This window comes from Geotrypetes seraphini, chromosome 8 (genome assembly GCF_902459505.1).
Source record: "Geotrypetes seraphini chromosome 8, aGeoSer1.1, whole genome shotgun sequence".
NCBI classification, from domain to species: Eukaryota; Metazoa; Chordata; class Amphibia; order Gymnophiona; family Dermophiidae; genus Geotrypetes; species Geotrypetes seraphini.
The window spans coordinates 32,897,143-32,916,069 of NC_047091.1; the positions used below are offsets into that span (position 1 = coordinate 32,897,143).

Below are 18,927 nucleotides of genomic sequence, written 5' to 3' on the forward strand. Positions count from 1 at the left end.
CCTCCTCTGCTCCCCCATCCTCTCCGCTCCTTCCCACACACCTGCACCCCTTTCCCTTATATCTCTAACATTTGCGGCATGAAGAACCCCAACTTGCTGTCCACGACAGCATCAACTCTTCCTCCGACATCACTTCCTAAGCGCGGGTCCAGGAAGTGATGTCAGAGGAAGAACTGACGCTGGCGCGAGCGGCAGGTAGGAGTTAATGCTTGCACCATGAGCCCCAGATGATTTGTATTTGAAATTAAATTGTAAAAGCTAAATATGAATAATGTATTTATATGAATATTCTCTACAGCCCTAATTTCCAGGACTGCTCAGATGAACAGCAGCAAAGACCACCTGAGCACAGTGGTAAATGATTACCATCTTTTTGGAGCTGTGACCCCGTGATCACGACCCAATAGAATTGGTTCAACATCATGGTGCACCTATGGAGAAGCCACTTAAGTTGCACTGCTCCCTCTAAATCAGCGGTCTCAAACTCATGCAGCCCGCCAGGTACTATTTTGAGGGCCTCGGTCTGTACGCGATTGTCCAACTTCACAAGTGTCCGGCGGTCATGTCAACCTCACGCAAGCGCTTTCCTGTGGCGTCCAATCGCACGCAGACACAAGAAAGCGCTTGCGTGAGGCTAACGTTCCAGAACGTAAGGTAACCATTGGAGCAATGGTTGGAGGCAGTGCAGCTTTGCGTGTGTCCGGTGCTGGAAGAGGTGAGAGCCGAAGGCTGTTGCGGATGCCTGCTAACTGTTAATAATCTTTTATTCATTCAAAGGAAAAGGAAAGATGTTAAACTTTAACCGTGAAGGGCCACAGAAAAAATAAGGTACTTGGAGGGCCGAAGGAAAAAATTGTTAATGTCTTATTAAAGAAATGACAATTTTGCGCCTTACCTCATGCAAAATTATAATTTCTTTAATAAGACATTATTTTTTCTGCGGCCCTCCAAGTACCCACAAATCCAAAATGTGGCCCTGCCAAGGGTTTCAGTTTGAGACCACTGCTCTAAAGGAGTCTTCCATTTACAGTCCCACCAGTGGAGGACACGATTTCATTATCATCCATTTTCAATAGTGAGGGCCAGTCAAGTTCTGCAAGACTCCAGGAACCTGCCTATCCCTAAAGATTGAAAATACAATATTAAAGCACCACCCCTTTCTGATAGTAATATGGTTACCATTTTTCAGGCCCCCAAAATCCAGACGCATGGCCCCATCCCGTTCTGCCCAGCCCCTCCCAGTACAGCCTCCAGCCTGGCCCCCACAAATCTCCTCTTTTCTTCCCCGACAAGCTCCGCCCACGTCTGGAGAATGCACAGATATGTGCAACGTCCTCCGTGCATGCTCAGAAGCCCTCCAAATGTGGCCGGAGCTCGTCAGGGCTTTCCAAAACTAGGACAAACTGCCGGGTTTTGGAAAATCCATCCAGGATCCCGGACAGGACATGTCTGAGTTTTCCAAGACTTCTAGTAACCTTAGGTAGCACTATGCTTGGAGGACTCCTGCTCAGCTTAGAGGGAGCAGTGGTTGTGAACCCAAATGGGCTTTTATGACCCTGCCTTTCTGTGGTTACAAATCATAGTGGTTTACACGGCTGTGGAGTCGGAGACAATTTTGGGTACTGGAGTCAAAGTCGTGGGTACCAAAAACTGAGAAGTCGCAAAGGATTTATCTACCGACTCCACAGCCCTGGCTGGTTTACAATACATATATGCAGGTAGTTCTTTTGTACCTGGGGCTTGCCCAGAACAATTGGGTTCCCATGGTGCTGAGGCCACTACCCTAAAAATTTGGATACTGCTCCGCTCCATTTTAAGGAAAGGGGATGGTATTTGATAGACTGCCTTTCAACCCCTTTTGGAATCCTGCCCCCCCCCCCCCCCCCCCCCCTTTTTTGGGAAGCTCTGGGTTAAGCATTAGTTTTATATTTACAATATGCTGTAATACTGCCATCTGGTGGACACAAACAATAATGAAAAACAACAAAAATGTACTTGGGACCAAGAAGAAACACTCTCCAGTCAGTTAGGCACTCCAGCTGGAGGGTCCTATCCTCTCTCTGATTAAAGCCATACCTAATTTATCAATCTGTCCTGCCAAAAATATAAATAAAATCTCTCAGACGAATGTGTTTCAACAGGCTTTGTAACATGTCTCAGCAGACATGCTTTTTTTTAAATTATTTGTGAACACAATTGATTTTAAGGATTAATTTTACTACATCAGCCTTCTGTTTCTAGCCCCAATTTAAATAAGCAGGGTAGGTCCCCTGAACTTATTGATTTCACTGCATAATTGTGCCCAATTTCAGCATCACGAGCAGCCCGCTGGGGACATGCAGCCATAGGGGGCTAGAGACTTTCATATGGGTCTCATTTACATATATCAATAGGGGTTGAAAAGTAGGGTGATGTGGGGAAAAAAAATAATCATCCCTCCAAAGGTAGGGCCAGCTCTTTCCACCAGAGTACATAATCAAAATATGTACAAAATTTCCCTATGGCAGATCTGCCTTTTCCAGAGGTTTCTACCAGAGAACTCTCTGGTTAGTGGTGACTGCAGTGATTATACCTAGTCTTCTTATAATGGGTTATATTAAGAGCCAAAACACTCCAGCGAGGATGAGAAATTGACTGCAGTCCAAAAAAAGTGTGTGTGTGTGGGAGGGGGGTGTTGTGGGTGAAGGCCTCAGTATTCACAGTGCACTACTACTACTACTACTACTAATTACTTATATAGCACTGACATACACAGCATTTGGTCCCTGCTCAGAAGAGCTTACAATCTAACTTGGCAGACAGACATGACATATAGGCTGAAGAGTTAGGAGTCGAAAACACTCTCAAAGAGGTGAGCTTTTAACTGGGCCTTGAACACTACCAGAAACAGAGCCCGCCGTCGAGATTCGGGCAGCTTGTTCCAAGCATACGGCGCAGCAAGGCTGAAGGGACGGAGTCTGGAGTTGGCAATTGAAAAGAAGGGCACAGATAGGAGGGACTTACCAGCTGAGCAGAGCTCAGGGGGGAGGGGGGAATCATAGAGGGAGATAAATGAAAAGCGATAGTGAGGGGCAGCTGAAGTGAATGCATTTGTAGGTAAGAGGAGTTTTTAGCGTCTGCTCAAACACAGAAGTAGGCACACCTTAACCACTAGTCATTAAAAAAGCTCCACTTCAATTGTAATAATAGTTGTACCCGCCGTTTCTCTCTCAATTCTAGGAAAGTTTAATAAAATTCTCTCCAAATTGCACATTAAAGGCAGCAAAGTATTTAACTCAAAAAATTGTCCAACTTCAGCCGTCTTCTTTATCCTGCAACACTGCACCGCAAATAAAGTCCCTACAGGAGTACCCCGTTTTGCCAAGCGCGTCTTCAGGGGAAGTCTGCAAGAGAATTCACACCCTGGCTGCTTAAACATGGATACTCCCACTTCAAACGCCTACATTTCAAATATTGGCGACATGACGTCAGTCCGTATCTCGGCACTCCAACAAATCCAAAGATTTATTTTTAAAAAACACTTTCCACTCAACCACAGAATTCAACCCTTTCAGCATGATCATCCAGCATTGATCTTGCTTCTTCAGTTGTTTCCTGATATTATCCTTGCGTTTATTTGTAGGTATATGCTCCACTACAACATATTTGAACATTGAGAAGCTATGTCCTCTCTCTTCACAAAGTTCTATCTGCGGTTCCATTTTTTTTTTTTTTTTAAGATGTCACACAACATCTGTGCTCTATTAGCCTAGTTTCCAGATGCCCTGATGTTTGCCCAATGTACAGTACACTTCCTCCTCCGTATTCGCTGTGATAGGGGATTAGCAGACCCGCAAATACAGAAAAACCGCAAATACATTTTTCATGTTATTTGCTGTTTTCTATTAAAAACCATTGTGAATATGGTGAAACCGCGAATAGCATGGTGGAAGACCTGGCCTGTTCCTGAAGGAGAGGCAAAACACAGTGAAGAAAGTGCTGGGAATCGGCAATTTTTTCTGTAAACGCTTGGAATCAGCGATTTCTCTACGCAAGCTGATGCAATTTGAGGGGAGGAGCCAGCAAGCTAAAAACCATGAACAATTGAAACCGTGAATGCTGAAACCGCGAATGCGGAGGGAGAAGTGTATATCAATTGACAGGGGCATATCAAAGCATAGAGGTGCATGGTTACAGATCTTAACATTATAGTCTTTTGAGTGTTGACATTAAAAAGAATGAAGTTTCTATCATCAAGGCACAAACCGAACAATGTCCACATTTCTTGTGCATCCCTCGTTATAGTAAGAGCCCCCATTAAAGGACAGATGTAGACGTCAAATCATGAACAATCAGGCAGCAAGAGCGGTAATGCTTTGGGGCTATCTTAAAACAGTCCTGAAGTCCATGCACTGGCTTCCATCACAAGATCCTGGCGTTTAAAAGTGTTGCATAGTCTGGGCCCAGTATATCTGAAAATTGGATTCCTTGAAGTACAAAAAAAAAAAAATGTTGATTTTGACAGCTGGCAGTTTGAGTTCTACCAGCTTCCAGAGAGAGATAGAATCATAAATTATGAAAACCACTTTGATGTCATTAGTAGAAGGTTCTTATAACCAAACCATATAAATAAATAAATAAGGGCTGTATTTAAATTAAAATTTTAATTTCGATGCGTGGTTGAGACAACGGTGCAGGGTTGAGAAATTTAAATTTTGTTAGGAATTGGGCAACTTTCTGGAAAGGAGGAGCCTATTCCGAAAGGACAGACTCCACCTTAACCAGGATGGAACCTGGCTGCTGGCGCTAATGTTTAAAAAGGAGATGGAGCAGCTTTTAAACTAAGATGGGAGGGAAGCAGGCAGTCATCCAGCAGCAGATGATTTGGTGTGGTGTGTCCTTGAAGGATACTGTTGAATCAGAACATTTAGGTAGTTCCAATAGAGAGGTTTCAAAAATGGTGAAAGAAAGCCAAGCGTGCTTAAGAGGGAAGCAGAGTAAAGATGTCAAGTTATCCCTGTCATCTTCTCAGCAGCATGAAGATACATGCAAAAAACACAATTTGAAGTGTCTGTATACAAATGGTAGAAGTCTAAAAAAAATAAAGTAGGAGAGTTAAGTATACAGTATAGCACTGAATGATGAGGAAGATATAATAGGCATCTCAGAGACCTGGTGGAAGGAAGACAATCAATTATATCACAATGATAGAGTAGATCAAATTGGGGAGGGGGAGGTTTTTGTGCTATATGTTAAAAAGAGAGTTGAATCAAACAAAATAAACATTCTGTACAACACATATAGCAGTATGGCATCCATATGGATAGAAATTCCATATGTGAAGGGAAGGAATATACGGGTAGGGTTATACTACCGTCCCCCGGGATCAACAGTATAATCATGGGCGATTTCAACCACCCCAACATTGACTGGATAAATGTTACCTCAGTGAGTGCTAGGGAGGTAAAAATTTGTATGCTTTAGTGTTTGAGTCTTAGCAATTAATGAAATGTAATAAGAATATGCAATAACCTGTTGTCCTAAGTAGGATAATTGATTATTTAAATTAAGACTATAAGTAAAGGAAATGAGCTAGGGGTGAGTGACATGATTTAAATCAAATCTTTCTGGACTAGCGATTTAAATTGATTTGATTTAAATCAAATCCACTCTGTCTTCAACTGAAATGTCCTTTATGGCACTATTAAATCTTTGCGTTTTCAAGTGCAGATGGTATAACAGAGGAAGATATGAAAGTTTTGTTTTTTGAGGGGTTGTTTTTTTAAAGAACTTATCTTTTCTACTGAAAGGCCTGTAGCAGTAGCTCTCATCCCAGCCCTTGGGGCAAGTCTAATCAGTCTGGTTTCTGGCATAACTATGATAAATATGCATTTGACATATTTGTGTATATTCATTGTGTACATCCTGAAAAGTCAATTGGCCAGGCAGCCTGCGATTACTGGACTGAGAACACTGATTTGGGAGAAGGAAAAAAAAAGGTAGAAAAATAAAGTTTCTTTGGCTGAGAGACTTCCTTATGCAAACACGAGCAGTAGGTAACTGCTGAAGGCAATATTTTTAGCCTTCTCTACCTTGAAATTCAAGGTCGGTTCGCTTAGAAAAATATACATAATAAAATAGGACACATAAAAACAAATACTTCAAAAGCATTCCATAACAAGAGCTCTATCAGCTAAAAAAAAAAAAAAAATCATAAGCCTACAGCATAGTCAAATACAATAACCCCAGATTTTATAAGCTGGGCATCCAAATTTCTGACTAGAGAGCAAATTTGGACAAGTAATTTATCGAATGCCAGTTGCGTGTCTAACTTACTTCCCCACCCCCCTTTTTACAAAGGCAGCGGGTACAAGTGGATTAATTTTTCACTCCATCAAAAATTACAAAGACAAGGGGACACTCAATGAAGTTACAGGGGAATACTTTTTAAAACCAAATAGGAGGAAATATTTTTTCACTTAGAGAATAGTTAAGCTCTGGAACATTTTTCCTGCCCTCGGTTTTCTATCCGATAACCAATTCCTAATCCACAACTGAACTTTCCCACCTATCCCATGACTCTTTAATTTTCTCAGGATCCTCTCATAAGGAACTTTATCAAAAGCTTTCTGAAAATCTAGATACACTATATCAACTGGCTCACCTTTAGCCACATATGTATTCACACCTTCAAACAAGTCCAGCAAATTGGTGAGGCAAGATCTCCCTCGGCTGAACCCATGCTGACTCCGTCTCATTAAATCATGTTTGCCTACGTGTTCCACAATTTTATTTTTTATAATTGTTTCTACCATTTTGCCCTGCACTGAAGTCAGGCTTACTGGTCTGTAATTTCCTGGATCTCCCCTGGAACCCTTTCTAAAAAAAAATCGCATAATGTTTCCTCAGGGGGAGAATCATGAGACATCTCAATTCCTTGAAGGAATAAATGCACATCAGCAGGCCTCTTTCAATGGAAAGAAGTCTCTGAACAAGAGGTCATGGGAGGTTGATGAAGGGGTAGACTTGGTTGTAAAATGTATATGTTTCCTTAATGGAAACTACACTTTTCCCTCCGTATTCGCTTGGGATGCGGGCAGACCATAGGCGTGAATATGGAAAAGCCGCAAATAACGTTTTAGAAAAAGCCTTCCGTTTTTATTATTGGAACCGCGAATAACTTTTCTACACCGATTTCTGGGCAGGCAAGCAAGCAGCGATTTCTGGGCAGGCATGCTGGGAAGAAGCCTTTCTCTCTATGGATGCTGGGAAGTAGCGTTTTTCTCTGTGCACATTGGGAAGCATGGAAGCAGCGAATCTGTGGGAGAAAGCATGGTAGCAGCGATTTTCAGAGTGAATGGTAAGCGATATACTTTATCGATACAGTAAAAGGAAAAATAACTTTAATGATGATGTAATTTTTGGAGGCGGAGTCAGTTTCTGAAAAATCGCGAATAAGTGAATCTGCAGATACGGAAACCGCGGATACGGAGGAAGAAGTGTAGATATATCAACCATCTGTCACCACTGTTTCCAATGGAAAAATATTTTTTTAAAGACTAGATAGAATGAGGGCAGATAAAGAGGCAGAGCCCATTGATAAACCTGCCAAGTTAAAAGCATCAACAATCCAATCAACATCCCCTAGTCAATACTCCCTCCGAGGACTGACCAGGTGCATGCAAATATTTTTTCATGCGAGTGACAAGTTCTGGAAAATTTGTTGGTTTTTAGATCTGAAAGTATTTTTGTGAGCAACTATATAAAATCTGCGAGCGATGCTCCCAGAATGTATGAGTGATTGCTCACATTCTCCGCTTAGAGGGAACATAGCCCCCGGTGACACAAACAGAATAAAAATCAAACTTACTACTAACCAAGGCAATTTCAACTATTTCTGAAATGCAGTCAGATGGGTATATTTTGAAAGACATCCTTTGTGTGTAGGGTTTAAAAAAAAAAAAAAAGCTTTCCTATCCTCTGTAGTTACTTCCAAGTTTATTTAAAAATTTGTTATACCGCTTATCGTAATTCTAAGCGGTGTACAAGTATCATAAAAAAAGGAATTACATATACAATTATAAACAAAGTATGTAAGAGAGACTAACTGATGTACAATACACAAGAGGGTTAGGGGAGAACTCCATTAAATCAATAGGAAAGTAAGCCAGGTAAGGATGGAACAGTAGGAAATAGGGATCCTGTCTGAAGAAGTTTAATTGAGGTGACTTTTAAGTTTCAAAGGCGTCTCTAAATAGAAAGGATTTCAATTTTAACTTGAAATGATCGAGTAGGGGTTCTTCTCTCTAATGTAGATTGGGATAAAGTTCCAGAGTGAAGGGGCAGTTACAGAGAAATTGTCCGCTTATCAGGAAGGTTTCATAAAAATTTGATTAATTGCAAATCAAAATTCTAAGTGATATGCAATAATATTAAAAACAGGGAATTACAAGTTTAAAATAATCAACAAAGCCAAAACACTTAGATCCTCTTTTACTAAGTTGCGTTAAGGATAACATGCACATGTTAGCATTTATCACTCGCAAAAAAGCATAGCGCACCTTAGAAAAAGAGGGGGTTAGATAAAAATAGACGAACGAGAAACAAAAGGGAGAGATGAACTACAATAAGGTCAGAAAAGAGAACAAAGAAGGAAAAAACAAAAACAAAAGGGGAGTGGAGAGGAATCAGTCAAAGCTGCCTTTACGAATTCCAGGATGGGTATCGGTATCAGTGCTCAAAAGCATCTCTATATAAGAAACATTTTAAAGCTCCTTTAAATTTATCTAAGTTAAATTCCTCTGAGATGGGGGGGGGGCTGGAAGCTCCAGATAAGGGGAGAATTAGCAGCAAACAATGTTGTATGGCAAGTACAAAAAGTCTTAAGGGAGGGGACAAAGAGTAAATTTTGGAAGGAAGATCTAAGAGTTCTAGAGGGCTACCAACCAGATTCATGTTAAGGGCTGGTCTGGTCCACTGCATGTAGGGATTTGTAGGCTTGCTTGGATTTGTAGGCTTGCTTTTCATATGAAATGTAATGAGAACTACAAGTCCCTGCATGCAATGAGATAAACCCAGAACTGGATCAGAAAAGTCTGGCGCCAGCTGGCAACTTTTATCTGTATATAGAGCGAAAACTAGGTCTCAGATCTAACTTGATTACAAGGTATGACCCTCAGGGGCAAAATATAGCATTTTAGAGGAAATCTATTTATCCACTAACAAGTCAAGAAAGAGGTCCTCAAAGGAAGCAGCATGACCGAAAGTAAATCTTGCCTCAAGTCTGCTACATTTTTTGGAAGGCATGAATAAAGATGTGGATAAAGGGAAGCCGGTTGATATAATATATGCAGATTTTCAGAGAGCCGAGAAATTTAAAAAAAAAAACAACCACCATGGGATAGGATGCAATGCCTTACGATCAATCAGGAACATTAAAAGAAACAGAGGGTAGGGTTACACGGCCGATTTTCTCAAAGGAGGAATATGAATAGTAGAGTACCCCAAGGATCCATAGTAGATTGCTGCTCTAACAATTTATAAATGGTCTGAAAATGGGGAAAACAGCTGATCAAATTTTCCAATGAGAGCAAATTATTCAAAGTTGTTAAAATGCTTGCAAATTGTGAGAAACTGACAGTGAACAGACAAATTGATAGTGGAGAACCGGTGGATATTGTATACTTGGACTTTCAAAAAGCGTTCAACAAGGTTCCACATGTAAGACTTCTCAGGAAATTACAAGGCCATAGAATAGAGAGAGATATACTAAGATGGATAGACAGATGGCTAGAGAACAGAGAACAGAGAGTGAGCATAAATGGGAAGTTCTTAGAATGGGAAAAAGTGACTAGCGGTGTATCCCAGGGCTCGATACTTGGGCCCATCTTATTTAATATTTTCATCAAGGACCTAGAAGAGGAAACATCCAGTGAAATCATCAAGTTTGCAAATGACAAAGCTATGCCGGGCAATCAGATCGCAGAAGGACAGCGAGGAACACCAGAGCGACTTGAATCAATTGGAGAAGTGGGCAGATAAATGGCAGATTAATTTTAATGTGGAAAAATGCAAAGTGATGCATTTAGACAGAAAAAATAAAGATCACAAGTATAGTATGTCAGGTGTAACTCTGGGAAAGACCGAACAGGAAAAGGACCTGGGTGTACTGATAGAAGGGACCCTGAAACCGTCGGCGCAATGTGTGGCGGCGAAGAAAGCAAATAGAATGCTAGGCATGATAAAGAAGGGAATTACGAATAGATCAGAGAAAGTTATAATACCGCTCTACAGAGCCATGGCCAGACCGCACCTGGAATACTGCGTCCAGCATTGGTCTCCATACCTAAAGGATATAAAACTGCTAGAGAGGGTGCAGAGACGAGCAACGAAGCTAGTGAAAGGTATGGAGAACATGGACTATGAGGAACAACTTAGGAGACTGGGGTTGTTCTCCCTTGAGAAGAGAAGACTTCGAGGGGATCTGATCGAGACTTTCAAAATACTGAAAGGATTCGACAAAATGGAGCAGGGAAAGCAGTTATTTACAATGTCCAATGTGACACGGACAAGAGAATATAGACTGAAGCTTAGGGGGGACAGGTCCAGGACGAATATCAGGAAGTTCTGTTTTACGCAGCGAGTGGTGGACGCTAGTGCTGCCCGATTCACAATTCGAATCGATTCACCAATTCGAATCGATTCAATAAAAAAAATTTTTAATAAAAATTGGCCTCCCGATTCAATGACTGACCCTTCCCTCCATGCCTTCCTAAATCAGGAGCGGCAGCACTGCCTCTTGCTGGATGTCCACTTCTGCTGCCGCTCCTGCTTTAGGGGGCGAGGGTCAGTCAGGAAGTGCTGCATAGGCCTTTTCAGCGTCCTCCGGCTTCCCTCCCTGTATTACCTTTAGCTAATAAAGCAACCTGTTTTGATCAAGTGACCAGTGCCGGTTTCAACATTTAAGTCCCCCTTTTATTGCGCTGTTTCACTTTCATTTTCATAGCGCTCAGCCGAACATGCTGGTTCAGTTCTGCTCAAGGTAAGGACGCCTTCCCTGTATTATCTACCGGTCTCCCATCTTTTATTTCTTGACTTGGTTACCTTACTTTTTTCTTTTCAGCGTTATTGCCATTAAACAGTATTTTTCAACTGAGGTTTTTATATTTTCTGTGATGTCCCAGTGTATAGTTTTAACTTCTCTGGTTAACTTGGGCTTCTTTATCTGTTCCGGTACTGGTACCATTTTCTAATCAGTCTAACTCATTGTTCTGTCTGGTTTGTTTTCCCGATGGTTGAGTTGTTTTTTTAGGTTTTGCTTTTGGCTCCGTTCCCACTATGGGACCATCTTTCTTTCATTATACTCACTGCTTCATTTGGTCCATTTAGCTTTCCTTCCGCCTTAACGTATAATTGTACAAGTTACTCTGTTGTGCTCTGCTGGTCGTTTAATATTATGTTTTCCACAGACTGTATGGATATTTCATCTGGTCTTGTGTTATATACACTTCAGATTCCTTTTTAACACCATGTACATTTGTGTTTTTCAATTATGTATTAACATATTTTTTAACATATGGATTTATCTCATATTTCATATCATTTAATGTTGACCATTGATTTTAGCATTGAGTTTGCTACACTTTACTGGTTAGATGCTATAAAAGGGGTGAAGAGGCTATAAAATAAACCCATCAGGATATTTGGGGGGGGAAAAAAAAACACCCAATTCGGCAGGAAAATCGATTCAATAGGCTGAATTGAATCGAATCGAAAATTTTTTTCCTGAATTGGGCAGCACTAGTGGACACCTGGAATGCTCTCCCAGAGGAAGTAATTGCAGAATCCATCGTTCTAGGATTTAAGGGTAAACTAGGAAGTACTTTTTCACTCAAAGGGTGGTGGATATGTGGAACGCACTTCCAGAAGCTGTGATAGGCCAGAACAAGTTACATGGCTTCAAAGAAGGTTTGGATAGGTTCCTAGAGAACAAGGGAATTGAGGGGTACAGATAAGAATTAAGGATAGGGATAGGAGTAGAGATAGACTATAAAAATAGTCAAGGACCACTGCTCAGGCAATGGGCCTGATGGGCCGCCGCGGGAGCGGACCGCTGGGCGAGATGGATCTCTGGTCTGACTCAGCGGAGGCAACTTCTTATGTTCTTAACTAGATGCACATCTCCTTAAGAGTGGCATAGAGTGATACGGGTAAGGGTAAATTAGATGCACATCTCCCTTGAGAAGCATACAGTGATATGGGGACTAAAACTATGCCAGGGTACACCTGGCGGGGCCTCCGCGTGTGCGGATCACCGGACTTGATGGACCCAGGGTCTGATCCGGAGATGGCAATTCTTATGTTCTTATGACCCTGCAAGAGTGGGAAACTGAACATCCAGATGACAAATTAAACTTAACACGGAGCAAGTGCAAAGTGATGCATGCAGGGAAAAATATCCAAAAATTATAGTTCCACATTAAGGGCTCCTTTTTCGAAGGTGCGTTAGGGCCTTAACGCGTGGAATAGCACGTGCTAAAATGCCCCGCGAGCAGGCGGTAGTTTTTCGGCCAGCACACGCTAATCCGGTACGTGCGCTAAAAATGCTAGCACACCTTTGTAAAAGGAGCCCTAAGAGTTACCACCCGAGAAAGATCTAGATGTCGCTGTGGACAACACACTGAAATCTTTTGCAACAAAAAAAGCAAACGTCGAAAAGACATCAAAAACTATCACAATGCCTTTGCGTGGCTTCACAATACAAATGCACCTCATGTACTAAGTACAATACTGGTCGCTGCATCTCAAGAGATGGATTTAGGAATTAGGGAAGGGTGGCCAGAACAATTAAGGGGATCTAAGGATTCCCATATGACAAAAGGCTAAAGTTGTTGGAGCTCTTCTGCTTGAGAGGGGGGGGGGGCACGATAAAGGTCTACAAAATGCTGAATGGAGCAGAAGAAGCAAAACACTAATCAATTGCATTATTGATTGTTGCAGTTGTCAGAGACTCGCCGTATCTGATAGGTAGAACCAATAAGAACATAAGAACATAAGCGTTGCCTCTGCCGGGTCAGACCAGGGGTCCATCGTGCCCGGCAGTCCGCTCCCGCGGCGGCCCCCCAGGTCCATGACCTGAAAGTGTTCCCTACCTAACCTAAAATATCCATACCCTATTCGCTCAATGTCCTGTAAGGTAAACCTCTATCTGTACCCTGTTATTCCCTTTGCTTCCAGGAAATCATCCAGTCCCTTTTTGAACCCCAGAATTGTACTCTGTCCTATCACCTCTCCGGGAAGCGCGTTCCAGGTGTCCACCACCCTCTGAGTGAAGAAGAACCTCCTTGCATTCGTTATGAATCTGTCTTCTCTCAGTTTTTCTGAATGACCTCTTGTTTTAGTTGTCCCTGCTAGTCTAAAGAATCTGTCCCTCTCCACCTTCTCTATGCCTTTCATGATTTTATAAGTTTCTATCATGTCCCCTCTCAGTCTCCGCTTCTCCAGGGTAAAGAGCCCCAGCCTGTCCAACCGTTCGGCATATGAAAGGTTCTCCATACCCTTTATCATCCTCGTTGCCCTCCTCTGGACCCTCTCGAGTATTGCCATGTCCTTCTTGAGGTATGGCGACCAGTATTGGACGCAGTATTCCAGATGTGGGCGCACCATTGCTCGATACAGTGGCAGGATAACTTCTTTTGTTCTGGTAGTGATACCTTTTTTGATAATGCCCAACATTCTGTTTGCTTTTTTTGAGGCCGCTACACATTGTGCCACCTGCTTCATTGTGTTATCCACCAATACCCCCAGATCTTTTTCTTGGCTGCTTCCCCCGAGTACCCTCCCTCCCATCGTATAGCTGTACATGGAGTTCCCCTTCCCTATGTGCAATACCTTACATTTCTCCACATTGAAGCTCATCTGGCATTTTTTTGCCCACTCACTCAGTTTGTTCAGGTCGCTCTGCAGTTCTTTGCATTCCTCAACAGTTCTGGCCCTGCTGGAGAGTTTTGTGTCATCCGCGAACTTGATAACTTCGCACTTTGTCCCCGTTTCTAGATCATTAATAAATATATTGAACAGCAATGGTCCCAGCACTGACCCTTGCGGAACACCACTTGTGACCCCTATCCAGTCAGAGTAGTGCCCCTTTACTCCTACCCTCTGTTTCCTGTCCGCCAGCCAATTTTTGATCCATCTGTACACGTTCCCTTCCACCCCGTGACTCCACAGTCATCATGCTGTGGCTTTCTTCAGGGTATGGGAGGGAAAAAAAAGTTTGGCCAAAAGGTACATTTGGGGAAAGCTAAACCTTATCCCTGGGACAATCAAGTAATTGCGACCTGGATTGGCCACTGCTGGAAACATGATACTTGACGAGATGGTGATTCATGTTCTAGGTGGGTGAAGTCTGGAGCAGGGCTTCCCAAATTTATCATGGCGATCTCACAGCAAGTTTGGTTTTCACTCAATGAATAGTTAAGCTCAGGAACTCATTGCCAGAGGACGTGATTACAGTGGTTGGCATATCGGAGTTTAAAACGGTTTGGACAAGTTTCTGGAGGAAAAGTCTAGAGTTTGCTATCGAGACAGATGTGGGGAAGCCACTGCTTCCCTGTGATTTGTAACATGGAATGTTGCTATTTGGGTTTCTGCCAGGTACTTGTGATCTGGACTGGCCACAGTAGGAAAAATGATCATGGATTTTATATACTGCCATTCTGTGCGAACAACCAACGTAGTTAACATATATTATATGCAAGTACTTTACAGGATACTGGGCTAGATGGACTATTGACAAGACCCAGTATGGCTATTCTTATGCTCAGGAAATGCACAACAAAACCAATTTGTAGGGACATTAAACCCAATTTAAGCACACTAGTCTCATGCATACTCATCTGTGAATATCCCAGAATAGACTGAGGAACTCCTGGGTTTGGAACCTTTTCTGCATTTTGGTTAAGGTGGCAAGAAATAGCACAAGACCAGGAATTCATCTACACCAAACTTTCTCGAGCCGGGGCACACTAAAGGTAGTGGCCACGGCTTGAGGCACTCGGAAGTGGGCGGACGTCACCGTGATGACATCATGCATATTGGCGACATCATCACGTTGACGTCCACGCATGTGCAGAGGCTCTCCAGATGGGCCCTGAGACGCCAGTAGGGGGCACCAGCAGGGAAGAGGGCCGGAGAGGAGAGGCATGGCGCCAGCTGATTGCCTACAACTAGTTTCTCAACTAGTTCAAGCTAAGTACCCTCTAAGTCTAACGAGTATCAACCGAGTACCCCAACCACAGACCTCCCTAGGCCCACTCAGATCCCATCCCCTTTACTAATTGTAATGCAATTTTTTCCATTCGTTTTTCATATAATGCTGTACATTTAGAATTTATACAGCACATATAATTCTCAAAACTGACACATTTCAATCACCATATTGAAAATAAAACCATTTTACCTACCAGCGATCCTCTGCAGGCTGCTGTAATTAGCTTTAAAAAGGTGAGACTGGGAGGCCAGGGGGGAAGTTGGAGGACACTAGAGAGAAGGGGGAAGCATGCAGGCCTTCGGTGAATCAGACAGCGCTGGCGCCGCACTGTGAATTGAAGTCAGCTGGCAGACGCCTTCCTCCTCAGTGTGCTGCGGCACACTTGGAATCTCAGGAGGCACACGAGTGTGCCCTGACACACAGTTTGAGATACACTGATGTACACAGAAATTCCATCATTGCCTTACAAGCACAACCTCATATAAACACACCTTTGAGGTTTTCACCCTTGTTGTTGACATCAACTCCTGGATTGTAGCATCTTCATTTATACAAATTTATATCCCAGCACCTAATCAGTTCTTCTCTTATCTGCCACGTTAATCACTGTCATCTGATTGATCTCAGCTCCTGATTGCACAGTATTCAGAGTCTGTTTAAATTGCAGAATGCCAGCAGCAGACGCTTCTCCATGCTATTAATAGCCTATGATACTACTCAAAACAGTTGGAAAGATGGCCAGCACATCTTGGGAGTTCGGCGGGCTGAGTCACTAAGCTTCCGCAGTTAGATGGGAAATAACTAAAAATGATTGTTGCTGTTTTCCGGGTCTCACCGTGGCTGAAATGTTGGTTCTACCTACCCAGATGCAGCAAGACCCGGAAAACAGCAAACAATTATGACGCCAGCTGCGGTATCCTAAGAGAACAAAAATTTAAATGAAAATTTATGTTGTTTCAGTAAAGAGATAAAAATACTTACCTTGCGATGCAAACAAGAGTCCCTCCCATCTCAGTCACTGATAAGAGTCCTTTCTTCACTTCTGGAGTCTCGGCCCCATGTCATATTTTAATGCAAGATCACCTGCAGTTTGCTATTGGTCTTACCTTACCCATACTATGAAATCGAAATAATGGGTCTCTCCATTTGCACATTCCTTGTGTAAACACACACCACGTGAGTAAATAAATTTATTGGTTCCCCTTATTATACACAGTTCAGTGAAAGAAAAGTCTATAAATATAAAAGCATCAGCTTAGTTTTTTTTTTCTCTTGTGGCTATCGTTGTGGTCCAGGTAATTACCGATGCAATCATAACTGAATAAATCAGTGGCAAACAGCTGCAGAGAACGCTCAAGAGGCAGTCCCACTGGCAAGTGGAGCCAGCACTATATACACACACACATTTTGCAGTGGTACCTCTGCACTTAAGTGGGGTGATGACTGTTGAATATACAGGTGCTTATATCTTTAAAAGTTGAAGCAGTGAAGTGTTAGAGATATCCTCCCCTTTCACAAGATTGATAAAGTTAGAAAGCAGGATTTAAAGGAAAAAAAATGCATTTGGAATAAGAATCACAGAGTATCTAGTGGTCAAAATAATTCCAAGTTTGTATCGCTTACAAAACATTACATTAAAGTGGAAGGCAGAAACAAAACCAAACTCCCAATGTATGAAGAAACCACTGCATTAAGGCATCATAAATACAGAAAAAAAACATACAGGCAGCCAACACGGCAATGGCGTACAATGGCTGCTGTGTGACTTCCAATGAGTCTGCAGTGCTACTCAAACATTCCTGGAACTTTTCCAATAATTTGGCATCTATCTGTCACATGGGATAGGGATCACTGGCAGGTTGGGCTGGAAGAAAAAGATTTCACTTTCTTCAACACGGCTTTGCTAAAGACTTATGGACAAGACTTTTCTGAGGCGGGGGTGGCTGTATGATGAGATCATGAACTAAGAAATCCCTAATTGACATTGTTAAAGAACTAAAAAAAAATTCTAGACAAAAAAACACAAAAATCCTTAAGTAGCACCTTTTATGAGAGGGCAACTTGCAAAAACGCACTTTTTTAAAAGTACACTGCCTGCCACAATAGCCAGGTACACTAAGATTCTAAATGTACAGCATTTTGAACCTTTCTACCTTTGAGTGGAATAGCGTTATTTATTGTGGGACAAGGATAGAAGATTTTGACTACAGTGGGATATGATGCCTCAAAACCCATCTTTTCTAGAGAAAATTAACTTTTTTCTTCTTATTTATTCCCTTTTCCTAAGAGGAGTGTACCACATTACTGCTGCTCCCCATCCATGTGAAACAGTACAAACATTTCTTTCCCTTTTTATGCTTAAACTTTATCTCCAAAGTCTTAAAACCAAACATTCTGCCTTCCCTCAACGAAGAGGACAGCAAGGTTCAGTGGTGCTGCATCCTGCACGCTCGTTATTGAACGTGGGTGATGTTATCACAAAAAAGTTAACAGCTTAGTTATCGCTGGCCATCTGCAACCTGTGTTTGCCCTACTGCACGGTAAAGAATGAAAACATTTAACAGGAATTGCCTTGGAATGCTTTCTAGAGGGAGAAGAAAGGAACGGGCCTCGGTACCAACCTTATGTACAAGGTTGTGAGTTCATATCAACTGCAACAAATACAAAAACAAAAAAAACACACCCACTAAATTTCTCTTTAAAGGTAAAGAGTTAAAATGCAAGCATAACAGATACTTTCCAGACCAAGCAAATTAAAAAAATTATTTTGATGCGATATGAAACAGTATTTCACATTATGCTCAGTCTATAAGCCATGCCTTACTTTCTTCCCTTGCTGCCGCAACCAGAACAGATGCTTTTTGGTCATTTTTCAAGTCAGACCTATGACCTTAAGAGATGATCATCGTAGGAGAAGAAAAGGGAAAGCTTATATTCTCCAAGCATTCTCAGTTTACAGACTATGGGCTTCCAGTGTCTTCAGATGTTTCATGTGTATGAGACCAGTTGGTCAACTTTGACTGTTGCGTCTATACTGCAAGTACTACGGACTGCAGCCAACAGCAGGTAAGCTGCATAAAACTGTCACAAAGTTGAGTTTGTCACTACAGCTCCGGCTTTGGGTTAAAAAGACAGTCGGTCAGTGAGAATAATTGTCTGGCTAAACCACATTAGCCGGTGTGCCGTTCAGAGTCACTGCATTCAGGTTCGGGGTGCTTGCTTGGTGGTGACTGAAGGTTCTGTGGGAAACGACACCGACTTCAAAAACTTCATGAATGGCTTTGCGGAAACAATGGAAGTTATAATCTATCAAACCTGTGCAAGAAAAAAACAAAACACAAAAAAACCACTCACACACCCCAAAGACATTTGTATACAATAAAATAAGAATAAGCTTTAAGTGGGGAGGGGTAGGAAAGGTTTTGAATAGGGTGACAACCTAGATCAGGGATAGGCAATTCCGGTCCTCGAGAGCCGGAGCCAGGTCAGGTTTTCAGGATCTCCACAATAAATACGCATGAGATAGATTTGCATCTCAAGGAGGCAGTGCATGCAAATCCATCTCATACAGATTCATGATGGAAAACCTGACCTGGCTCTGGTTCTCGCGGACCGGAATTGTCTACCCCTGATCTAGATGAAGAAGCCATTAAACAACTGAGATGCAGCTGCTCTTT

At 42.2% G+C, this 18,927-nt stretch overlaps 1 protein-coding gene across 1 annotated transcript in view; it reads right to left on the reverse strand.

Annotated features, from left to right (window-relative positions):
* Nucleotides 1-16,427: 16,427 nt before the first annotated feature.
* The window catches only part of RRAGC (Ras related GTP binding C), a 39,926-nt gene continuing 37,426 nt past the window's right edge, over nt 16,428-18,927 (reverse strand). The window contains exon 7 of the mRNA XM_033957046.1: nt 16,428-18,565. Coding sequence (XP_033812937.1) covers nt 18,411-18,565 — 155 coding nt within the window. The 3' untranslated portion in view covers nt 16,428-18,410. The remainder of the gene's footprint in view (nt 18,566-18,927) is intronic.